At 44.9% G+C, this 11,239-nt stretch overlaps 1 protein-coding gene across 1 annotated transcript in view; it reads right to left on the bottom strand.

Annotated features, from left to right (window-relative positions):
• The window catches only part of faxcb (failed axon connections homolog, metaxin like GST domain containing b), a 29,909-nt gene that overhangs the window by 7,966 nt on the left and 10,704 nt on the right, over positions 1-11,239 (bottom strand). The window contains exons 4-5 of the mRNA XM_017721504.2: positions 1,821-2,038; positions 105-221 (exon numbers count right to left, since the gene is read on the bottom strand). Of these exons, the coding sequence (XP_017576993.1) occupies positions 105-221; positions 1,821-2,038 (335 nt within the window). The remainder of the gene's footprint in view (positions 1-104; positions 222-1,820; positions 2,039-11,239) is intronic.

Below are 11,239 nucleotides of genomic sequence, written 5' to 3'. Positions count from 1 at the left end.
GTCTAAATTTACATTATCATCCAAGCATACGACGTATCAAAAACTGCTGATAGGTTGTCTCATCTACATTTCATATGTATGGTCGGGTTGGTGTGTGTTGTTACCTTTAATTAGCTGCTCTGGTTTGGAGCCGGGCAGCGTCCACATGGCCTGTGCGAGGTGTCCAAACACTGTGGCGTCCACACTGGTCACTTTAGAGCCCATAATGTACTTCTTATCTCCTATTAAGCATACACATACACACACAATCAAACACTACTGACAATAGTACATGCTGAATAAACATCACGGACATTTCGTTTGATGGCTGTCTACATTTCAACTTAAATTATGCACTAAATAATGTTCTGAAAGAGCGCAACGCTTAAGAGTTTACGAACAGATTAAATCACTATTCACTATCGAACAGGCTTCATAACCACTTAGCACTGCACTGTTTTATTGATGTGGTGTTAGTGAAGGAAAGATAATGTCATAAAAGAACAAAAATCGAAACAAACTTTTAACAACCTTACCTTTAACTCAATCATCAAGTCCAAAGTCTTGCTAGTTTGTTTGGTACAGTAAGGGGAAACAATCCCATATATAGTCACTTTAATTTACCCATATGTCTCTTTACTTTCTATGTATAAATATGCACAAAAAAAGTATAAAATTGTCACCATAAAGAAAAGTTAGGCTTATAAAATAAAAAAATGGTCGGACGCAATATTACATATTTTTAAATCAAGTTCTAGATGTTGATGTTTAAAACAAATGTGCACTTGGTGTCATTATAAAAAAACAACTGACTTTGTTTCCCTGGGACAACATTATTAAGCAACACTCAAACCGACTGAGCCATAGCAAAGAACTTAAACATGCCTGTCAGCACGATTGGTTCAATATTACAAAAGCAGAAAGTTCATGGAAACAAAGGTGATCATCCATAGACAAGACCACCATGCAAGGTTTCACAACGCATTCTCAGTCTAATGATGTGCACCACAGTCATCTCAGTTCCTACACCAGCCATTAGACAAACCAGAACTCCTTCGAAATGTTGTACTCTGGTCAGGTGATAGAAAAATAGAACTCTTTGGCAATAATACAGCTCCTCTTGTTTAGAGAAAGACGATCTCTAGTTTGACACTTATTATCCACAACAGTGACCCCCATAACCTTGGGGAATTAAAAATTGTTTGTCAAGAGGAATGGGCAATCAAATGACTTCTTACCATACACTTCTTGAAGCTTTAACTGCCAACAACAGCTTTGCAGAAAAGTACTAACATTATTCATTTGTGGTGTCGAATAGTGTTTTCCCAAACAATTTAGTGATTGAGAGAGTTTTTTGTTCAAATATATCATTAGAAAGTCAAAAGACATTGTGTGTATACATCTGAAGTGGATGTATACACTCTAGAAGTATATTAAGTAACAAAAACACTTGTTTATTCTCACAGTATGTGCCTAGTGTGGTCTAACATGTAGCTTAGTAATTATCTAGATACCGAATTCAAACTTTGCAGACTTGCTAACTAAAGTAGCTACAAACACACACACACATCATCTAAACTGCTTATCCTTCTGGGTCGCGGTGGGGTACTGGAGCCTATCCCAGCCGTCACTGGGTGGAAAGCAGAATACACCCCGGACAGGTCGCCAGTCCATTGCAAGGCAACCAGCAAAATTATTTCAGGCCATTCAACCACCACTAAACAGTAGTTTACCCAGATTTCTTCAAGGTGCAGTCAGCCGTGTACAGCCTCCTGCTCTGCCAAGACTTCCACCACCTCTAAATTTTAATCCATCCCACTGCTAAACAGTCAAATCCTCACCCAGCAGTGTGGCGAGTGTACGCATGTCTCGCTCCATCAGTGTGTAAAGCTCATCTCTGGTAAATCGGCCGATTCCCTGGCAGAACATCTCCCTCTTCACCAGGCCTCCGTTCAGCTGGCACAGCGTCCACTTCAGAACCTCACTCAGTGGGCCAGGAACGTCCAGGAGATTCTGAGTCTGCTCCACATTCTCCACCCACTGACAGTACACTATAGTCCTGATAAAACACAATATGCACACACATATAACAACATGTACAGCCAATAACCAGGATCCATTAACAAATAAGGGTAAGATAAGGCAGTACACAGACAAGCATTTGTCTGTCCCAAATGCTTCATGATGTTTTCCCCCCTTGCTGTAATTCCAGCACTAACCAGCATGCAAACCTTTAAACCACTTTTGAGGCAATTCAATTTGTGCTTTATACAAAAGTTTTGGGAAAAAGTATCAAATCATCTTATAAGGAAAACTACAAAGATACCCAAAACACTGCTAATAAAAAATTAAGCTTAACCCCAACCAGTTCATTCACTCTTAGCCACAGCCACACAAGCATTTTTATGTGAAATATTCCTCTTCTGAAGTTCTGGCAAATTCAGATTTCAAAGAGTAATGCCAATGAGCCACATCTCCCTTCCACCAACTCTTTCAGGGATGTGGTTTGACCATTCAGTTTTAAAATCTTAGATGACTTTAGTGAATTGCTAAATAAATAATTGTGATTAAGAACTTAACTGCTTGTCTTATTCATTGTATGCAGTCATTAAAGTACAAGCCTGAAAAGGTACATCTCAGTACCTTTAGTCAGGGAACATAACTGTACCATAATTCAATTAAGTTATATTTCATATAGTTGTACTGACTTAATTTATTCTTAATGGTTCTAATGGTCTTCTTTTCATGAGGGACATGAGGTTGTTGCCCACTGATCAGGCATAACATTCTGACCTCCTTGTTTCTACACTCATTGTCCATTTTATCGGCTCCACTTACTATATAGGTACACTTTGTAGTTCTACAGTTACAGACTGTAGTCCATCTATTTCTCTAATACTTTGTTGCCCTATTCTTAAGTGGTCAGGACCCCCATGGACACTCACAGAGAAGGTACTATTTGGGTGGTGGATCATTCTCGGTACTACAGTAACACTAACGTGGTGGTGGTATGTTAGAGTGTGTTGTGCTGGTATGAGTGGATCAGAAACAGCAGTGCAGCTGGACTACAAAATGCACTTATATAGTAAGTGGAGCTGATAAAATGGACAATGAGCGTAGAAACGAGGAGGTCATAATGTTATGCCTGCACGGTGAACCTCAGACTAATAGCAACCTTTATCTCCATTCAGCTGTGCTTCTAGAAAACACTTCAGTGTCACTACTGGACCACGAACAGTCCACTAAGCAATGTTTTTTAGCCAGGCAGTGACCACTGATGAAGGACAAGAGCAGGGGTGCAGGTAAATCACCAAACTATGCTGGACACCAGCCCTCCAGGACTGGAGTTGTACACTCCTAGATTAGAAGAAGATGAATACAAACTAAGTAAGTGAACAGTGTTTAAAAACTTCATCAGCACTGTTGTGTCAGTCTACTTATACCAGACCTAAACATACTAACATGCCACCACCATGTCAGGGTCACTGCAATGCTGAAAATGATCCACCACCCAAATAATACCTGCTCTGTGGTGTTTCTGTGTGGGTGCTCACCATAGAAGAACAAGGTGGAAGGGGTCTAACTAATTATGAAGTGAATCACCACAGCTACACACTACAGCTACACACTACAGCTACACACTACAGCCTGTAATTGTAGAACAACAAAGTGCACCTATATGGTAAACTTACTTGATAAAATAAACAGTGACTGTAGATAAAAGGTTGGCATACTTCAGTAGGTGTATATTCCAGTGGGCTTTGTTTTAAGGTTGATGTATTTAAAAAGGGATTCTCAGATATGAGAAATGTAGGCTGTAGATGCCGATATTCAGTATTTTTCATGTAAATATTTGCCCCTGCTGATACATAAACACTTAAAATGTAGACACTGTGACTAAATCCACTTGAATTAGCATTTTGGAGAAAAAAGCATCACCTAAGCAGTTTGCTCTTCTGGAATACAATAAATATGTAATCAAATATTGCTTTGAAATAAGGGTCAGATCTAATCATGTGTTCAACACAGATAATTAGTTTTAAGCAAATATCTGTTGATATCAATAGGATTCCAATATCACTCTGCATTTCTAGTTTCAAAAGGCAAACAGTAACATAATCCAGCTTTCGTGCCCATGTCCTTACACTGATGTCCATTAGACTTATTTATGGCCCTGCACAGGCCTGTGCACTCCACACACACACACACACACACACACACACACCCACCAACCAGCCTTACTGCCCCATAGTCCTGCCTGACTATAAATAATTAAATCAATAGCTGTAAGTGGGTCTAACTCAAGAGATTTCCGGTGGAAGAGACAGAGAAAGCCAGACAGACAAAGAAAAGCATGCACACAAAGAGAGAGATGGCATGAATTAGGCTAAAGGGAAAACACCTTATCTCCTCAGATCAGTGCAACTGGTACTGTTTGTGCAGTAATGAATGTCATACTGTATAATTTACACTGACATAAAATTATTTGTTGGGTTGTTTATTTTATCAGAGGTGGAAAATACTTAAAACAGTGTTTTGTTACTATTGTTAAGAATGAATCAGGAACATGTAATTTACCCAAGCATTACAGAAGCTGAATTGTACTCCCTCAGTTACATTTCCAATGCATGTTTGTACTCCTAACATTTTCATTTAGAACTTCAAATGTTTGTTAGAAATATCAAAGACTAAGAGATTTATTTCTTCTTTATTTATTTTAATTAAGGCATCAATGTAAAATGAAACAGCACAACACAAAAATTTGTGTAAGGACAAGTACACTCAATTAGTCACTAAACACAAATTAAAAACATGTCCTGACTCTTAATTTTACCATTTAATTTTCACTTTCATACACTTGAATCTGTTTGAATGTCAGTACTTTTTGACTTTCACCCAAGTACATTTTTGGCTCCATACTTCCACTTTCAAATGAATACGATGCTGAAATGGTGCCCATACTTTTACATCATTAAGGTTTCTCTGTACTTCATCCTTGCTCTATGTTTTATATAGTGTTATATTGAGTTTATCACAGGAATATTTTCGTAAAATGTCACACACAAAGGTGAGACTAAGAAGAGACTAAAAAGGAATGAAAGCTTAAACCCCAGCTATTAGCCTCATGCAAACTGCTTAAATCATCAGGTCTGAACTGGTTATTAGACCTATAACCCAACCAGTGTGTTGCAGCAGAATTCTAAGGTTGTGCTCATAAATAGAGCTGCAACAATTAGTGGACAAACTCAATTAGTCATTGATAGCATTATTTATATGGGAAATGTTTGTTATGACACACATTATGTTATTTACTTTAATGCTCTATAATGCACAATATTACACAAATGGTCCATGCTGTCAATCTGATAGACTGTTTTACTCTACCGGAAGTGTAGGGGCATTTTACTATTGGAGTGGTTGATCCCAAAAATTTTAGAGTTGACTCTGATTCCAATTCCAAGTGACGACAATCGACAAAGTCGATTCCAAAGTCGATTTCACACAATAATCTTGTTTGGAAAGCACATCTGGCAGAAATAGACATCATATTACCTTATACATCTTACCACTGAAGTCTGTGGGGTCAACACTAGCTAAATTTACTTAGCTGACTAACTGGTGTGATGAGTTGTATCTGTTTCTTTTCTGTCCATTCCTTCAGGTGGTTCGATTTTTTGGTACTGATAAAATTGTTTGAGGCCGACCAACCTGCAAGGTCCAGCATGGGGGAGCGGTGCAGTGCTGCACAGGCAGTGGGAGATTGCAGGGGGGCCCTTGGCGCCCTAGACCCTTGCGGCAGAACCTGGCTCCTGGCACGTGGAATGTAACCTCACTGGGGGGGAATGAGCCGGAGCTTGTGCGGGAGGTTGAGAGATGCCAACTAGATACAGTTGGGCTCACCTCCACCCACAGTGTTGTCTCTGGAACCAAACTCCTTGACAGGGGTTGGTCCCTCTCCTGCTCAGGGGTTGCAGAGGGTGAGAGGCACCGGGCAGGAGTGGGTATAGTCACGAGTCCCCGGCTGGCGGCTGGCAGTTGCAATTTGTCCCAGTGGACAAGAGGGTTGCCTCAATGCGCATTAAAATCGCAGAGAGGAAAACTCTGACTGTTGTGTGTGCTTATGCGAGTATTCAGAGTATTCAGCCTTCTTGGAGCGAGTGGGCGGGGTTCTGGAACGGGTCCCGCCTACAGACTCCATAGTCTTACTGGGGGACTTCAATGCTAATGCTGGCAATGACTGGGAGACCTGGAAAGGCGTGATCGGGAAGAATGGCCTGCCCAATCTAAACCCGAATGGTGAATTGTTATTGGACTTCTGTGTCAGGCATGGACTGTCCGTGATGAACACCAAGTTCAATCACAAGGATGTTCATAAGTGTACATGGTACCAGAGCTCCTTAGGTCAGAGGTCAATGATTGACTTTGTTGTCATTTCATCTGACTTGGGACCATATGTTTTGGACACTCAGGTAAAGAGGGTGCTAAGCTGTCAACTGATCACCATCTGGTGGTGAGTTGGATCAGATGGCAAGGAAAACTGATAGTCAGACCTGGTAGGCCCAAGTGAATAGTGAGGGTGTGCTGGGAACAACTGTTGGAGGCATTTGGAATGATTTCAACTCCCACCTCCGGGACAGCTTTTCTCATGTCCCGGGGGAGGTAGGGAACATGGAGTCTGAATGGACCCTGTTCAAAACCTCCATTGTGGAAGCTGCTGGGCATAGCTGTCGCCAAAAGCTTGTGGGTGCCTGTAGGGGCAGTAACCCAAGAACCCCCTGGTGGACACCAGTGGTGAGGGAGGCCGGTCAAGCTGAAGAAAGAGGCCTTTAGAGACTGGATGAAACAAAGGACTCCCGACTCAGCAGAGAGGTACCGACAGGCGAAAAAGGTGGCAGCCGCAACGGTGGCAGAAGCAAAATCCAAGGCGTGGAAAGAGTTTGGTGAAGCCATGGAAAAAGACTTTCGGTCAGCTTCAAGGAGGTTCTGGACAACTGTCCGGCGACTCAGGAGTGGTCAGGATGGCTGCGCCCAAGCTGTATTCGGCAAGGTTCAAATGAGGATATTGTCGGTCAGTGGAAGGAGCACTTTGAAGAACTCCTTAATCCGGAAGACATGCCTCTCTCACAGGAGTCAGGGCCGGAGGCCTCTGGCGGGTTAAGCTCCATTTCCCCGGTAAAGGCCAATGAGGTAGTTGGCAAGCTCTTCAGTGGCAAGGTACCAGGGGTGGATGAGATTCAAGAGATGCTTAAGGCTCTGGATATTGTGGGGCTGTCATGGCTGACACGCCTCTGCAATATTGCATGGACCTTGGGAACAGTACATTTGGACTGGCAGACCAGGGTGGTGGTCCCCACTTTTAAAAAAGGGGACCGGAGGGTATGTGCCAACTATCGGGGTATCACACTGCTCAGCCTCCCTGGGAAAGTCTATGCCAAGGTACTGGTAAGGAGACTCCAACCAATAGTTGAATCTCAGATTGAGGAGAAACAATGTGGATTCCGTCCTGACCATGGAACAATGGACCAGCTTTTCACCCTCTTGCGGATTGTTGAGGGGGCATTGGAGTTTGTCAACCCAGTCTACACGTGTTTTGTGGATTTAGAGAAGGCTTACGACGACTGGGTTGCCCAAGATATCTTGTGGGAGGTCCTCTGGGAGTATGGGGTACTGGAGCTACTACTACGGGCCATTCGATCCCTTACTCCCAAAGTGAGAGCTGTGTGAGTATACTCAGCATTAAGTCAGACCCTTTCAGTGTTAGCATTGGGCTCAGGCAAGGTTGTGCCCTGTCTCCACTCCTTTTCTTGATATTCATGGACAAGGCATAGGCAAGGTCAGGAGGGCATTGTGTGGAGGCCGGAAGGGGGAATCTACCCTTTTTGGAATTGACTCTAGCCCCAGTTTTACTTAATTTGTTTAACATTAATGAAGACCCGGATGTAGTTTGAGAGGGCTGAGAGAAGATCTGGGGATGCATTTACAGAAAAAGATTTGAGTTACTTCTGATGTTTGTTAACAACATTAGCCTCGGAGCTCCAGTTCTTAACAAAAAAGGCAAAATTTGGACACCAAATATGTCTGGCTGATCTGATCTGGCTGATATTTGGTTGATCGACAGCATCTCGGGAAAGTGGAAAATTGTGTAAATTTGATGTTGTACCGAACTTTTTCTTCAACCCACTTTTCAGCTATGCTATCCATGGCACTAACAACAGGCTTGTCGAGTGAACGACATTAACAAACCCATCATCTCCACTACTTCTAGCTCCGCATTCACAATGTTGGTTTAGAAATTTCACTCAGTTTGTTCGCATCCTGATAAGCGAATGTTCCCACCAACATATATCCATCCATCCATCCATCCATCCATCCATCCATCCATCCATCCATTATCTTCCGCTTCTCTGGGGTTCGGGTTGCAGGGGCAGCATCCTAAGCAATGAGGCCCAGACCTCCCTTTCCCTAGCCACTTCCACTAGCTCCCCCAGGGGTGTTTCCGAGGTTCACCGGGGTCGCCTCCCGGTTGGACTTGCCTGTGACACCTCCCGAGGGAGGCGTCCAGGAGGCATCCTAACCAGATGCCTGAACGAACTCATCTAGCTCCTCTCGACGTGGAGAAGCAGCGGCTCTACACCGAGTCCCTCCCGGATGACCGAACTTCTCACACTATCTCTAAGGGAGAGTCCAGACACCCTGTGGAGGTAACTCATTTCGTCCGCTTGTATTCGCGATCTCATTCTTTCGGTCATTACCCAAAGCTCATGACCATAGATGAGGGTGGGAACGTAGATCGACCGGTAAATCAAGAGCCTTGCCTTACGGCTCAGCTCTTTCTTTACCACAACAGACTGGTAAAGAGCCCGCATCACTGTTGACCCAGCACCAATCCGCCTGTCAATCTCCCGCTCCCTTGTACCATCACTCGTGAACAAGACCCCGAGATATTTAAACTCCTCCACTTGAGGCAAGAGTTTATCCCCGACCCAGAGATTGCTCTCCGCCCTTTTCCGCCTGATCCCGGCCGCTTCACACTCAGCTGCAAACCGATCCAGCGAAAGCTGAAGTTCATGACCTGATGTCCCCAGTAGGACTACATCATCTGCAAACAGCAGCGATGTGACCTTGAGGTTTACCAAAACCGGACACCCTCCATCCCCTGACTGTGCCTAGAAATTCTATCCATAAAAATTATGAATAGAATCAGTGACAAAGGGCAGCCCTGACAGAGTCCAACTTTCACTGGGAACGAGTCTGACTTACTGCCGGCCATGCGAACCAAACTCCTGCTTTGTTTGTACAGGGCCTGCATGGCTCGTAGCAAAGAGCCATGTACCCTGTACTCCCAAAGCACCTCCCACAGAATACCCCGGGGAACACAGTCTAATGCCTTCTCCAAATCCACAAAGCACATGTGGACTGGTTGGGCAAACTCCCATGAACCCTCCAGAATCCTGAGTTGTTCCAGTGTTCCAAGATCCAGACAGAACCCGCACTGCTCCTCCTGAATCCGAGGTTCGACTATAAGCCGGACTCTCTTCTCCAGTACCCCTGCATAGACCTTAAGTGATTAAGTGATTAAGTGACCCTTATTAGTCCCACAATGGGGAAATTTCACCTCCGCATTTAACCCATCCGTGTATTGAAACACCACGTAACACACTAGTGAGCACACACACACTAGGGGGCAGTGAGCACACTTGCCCGGAGTGGCTGGCAGCCCAATCCGCAGCGCCCGGGGAGCAGTTGGGGGTTACATGACACCTCAGTCATGTGCTGTCAGCTCTGGGGATCGAACTGGCGACCTTCCGGTCACAAGGCTGGATCCCTAACCTCCAGCCCATGACTGCCCCAAGGGAGGCTGAGGAGTGTGATTCCCCTGTAGTTGGAACACACCATCCAGTCCCCCTTTTTAAAAAGAGGCACCACCACACCAGTCTGACAATCCAGTGGCACTGCCCCGATGTCCATGCAATGTTGAAGAGGTGTGTCAGCCAAGACAGCCCCACAACATCCAGGCTTTGAGGAACTCCGGACGGATCTCATCCACCCCTGGAGCCTTGCCACCAAGGAGCTTTTTAACTACCTTAGCGACATCGGCCTCAGTTATGGACGAGCCTATTCCTGTGTCCCCAGACTCTGCCTCCTCACTGGAGAATGTGTCGGTGGGATTGAGAAGGCCCTCAAAGTATTCCTTGCACCGCCCAATGACGTCTCTATTCGAAGTCAACAGCACACCGCCTCTATACACCACTATCTACAGTGCTAGTGGCATACTGCTTTCCCCTTCTGAGTCGCCTGACAGTTTGCTAGAATCTTTTCAGAGCTGACTTAAAGTCACTTTCCAAGGTCTCCCCAAACTCCTCCCACACCCGGGTTTTTGCCTTGGTGATGACTGAAGCCACAGATCGCTTGGCCTGTCGATACCTGCCAGCTGCCTCTGGTGTCCCACAGACCAACCATGCCCGGTAGGACACCTTCTTCAGCTTGACGGCATCTCTCACCTGGGATGTCCACCACTGAGTTCACCCCGACAGGCACCAACTACCTTGCGACCACTGCTACAGTCAGCCGCTTCAACAATGGAGGAGCGGAACATGGCCCATTCTGAGTCAATGTCCCTCACCTCCCCCGATATCTGGTCAAAGTTCTGACGGAGGAGTTAAAGATCAATATGACAGGTTCTTCTGCCAGACGTTCCTAGCAAACCCTCACTATATGTTTGGGCTTGCCTGGTCTGACCAGCATGTTCCCCCACCACCTGATTAAACTCACCACCAGGTGGTGATCAGTTGACAGCTCAGCTCCTCTCTTTACCTGAGTGTCCAAAACACATGGCCACAAGTCCGATGACATGACTACAAAGTCAATCATTGAGCTGTGCCCTAGGGTGTCCTGGTGCCACATGCACTTATGGACATCCTTGTGTTCGAACACGGTGTTTGTGATGGACAAACTGTAGTTTGCACAGAAGTCCAAAAACTGATCACCACTCGGGTTCAGATCAGAGAGGCCATTCCTCTCAATCACACCACTCCAGGTCTCACTGTCATTGCCCACGTGAGCGTTGAAGTCTCCCAGTAGGACAATAGAGTCTCCACTTTCAAGCACCCCTCCCAAAGAAGGCTGGGTACTCTGAACTGCTGTTCGGTGCATGAGCAGTATAAACATAAGCATAAACAGTCAGGACCCGTTCCCCAACCCGAAGGCATAGGGAAGCTACCCTCTCGTCCACCGGAGAAAACACCAATATACAGGTGCC

Source organism: Pygocentrus nattereri, chromosome 19 (genome assembly GCF_015220715.1).
Source record: "Pygocentrus nattereri isolate fPygNat1 chromosome 19, fPygNat1.pri, whole genome shotgun sequence".
Taxonomy (NCBI): Eukaryota; Metazoa; Chordata; class Actinopteri; order Characiformes; family Serrasalmidae; genus Pygocentrus; species Pygocentrus nattereri.
The sequence above is the reverse complement of the archived record's forward strand: the minus strand, read 5'-3'. Positions and strand labels throughout refer to the sequence as shown.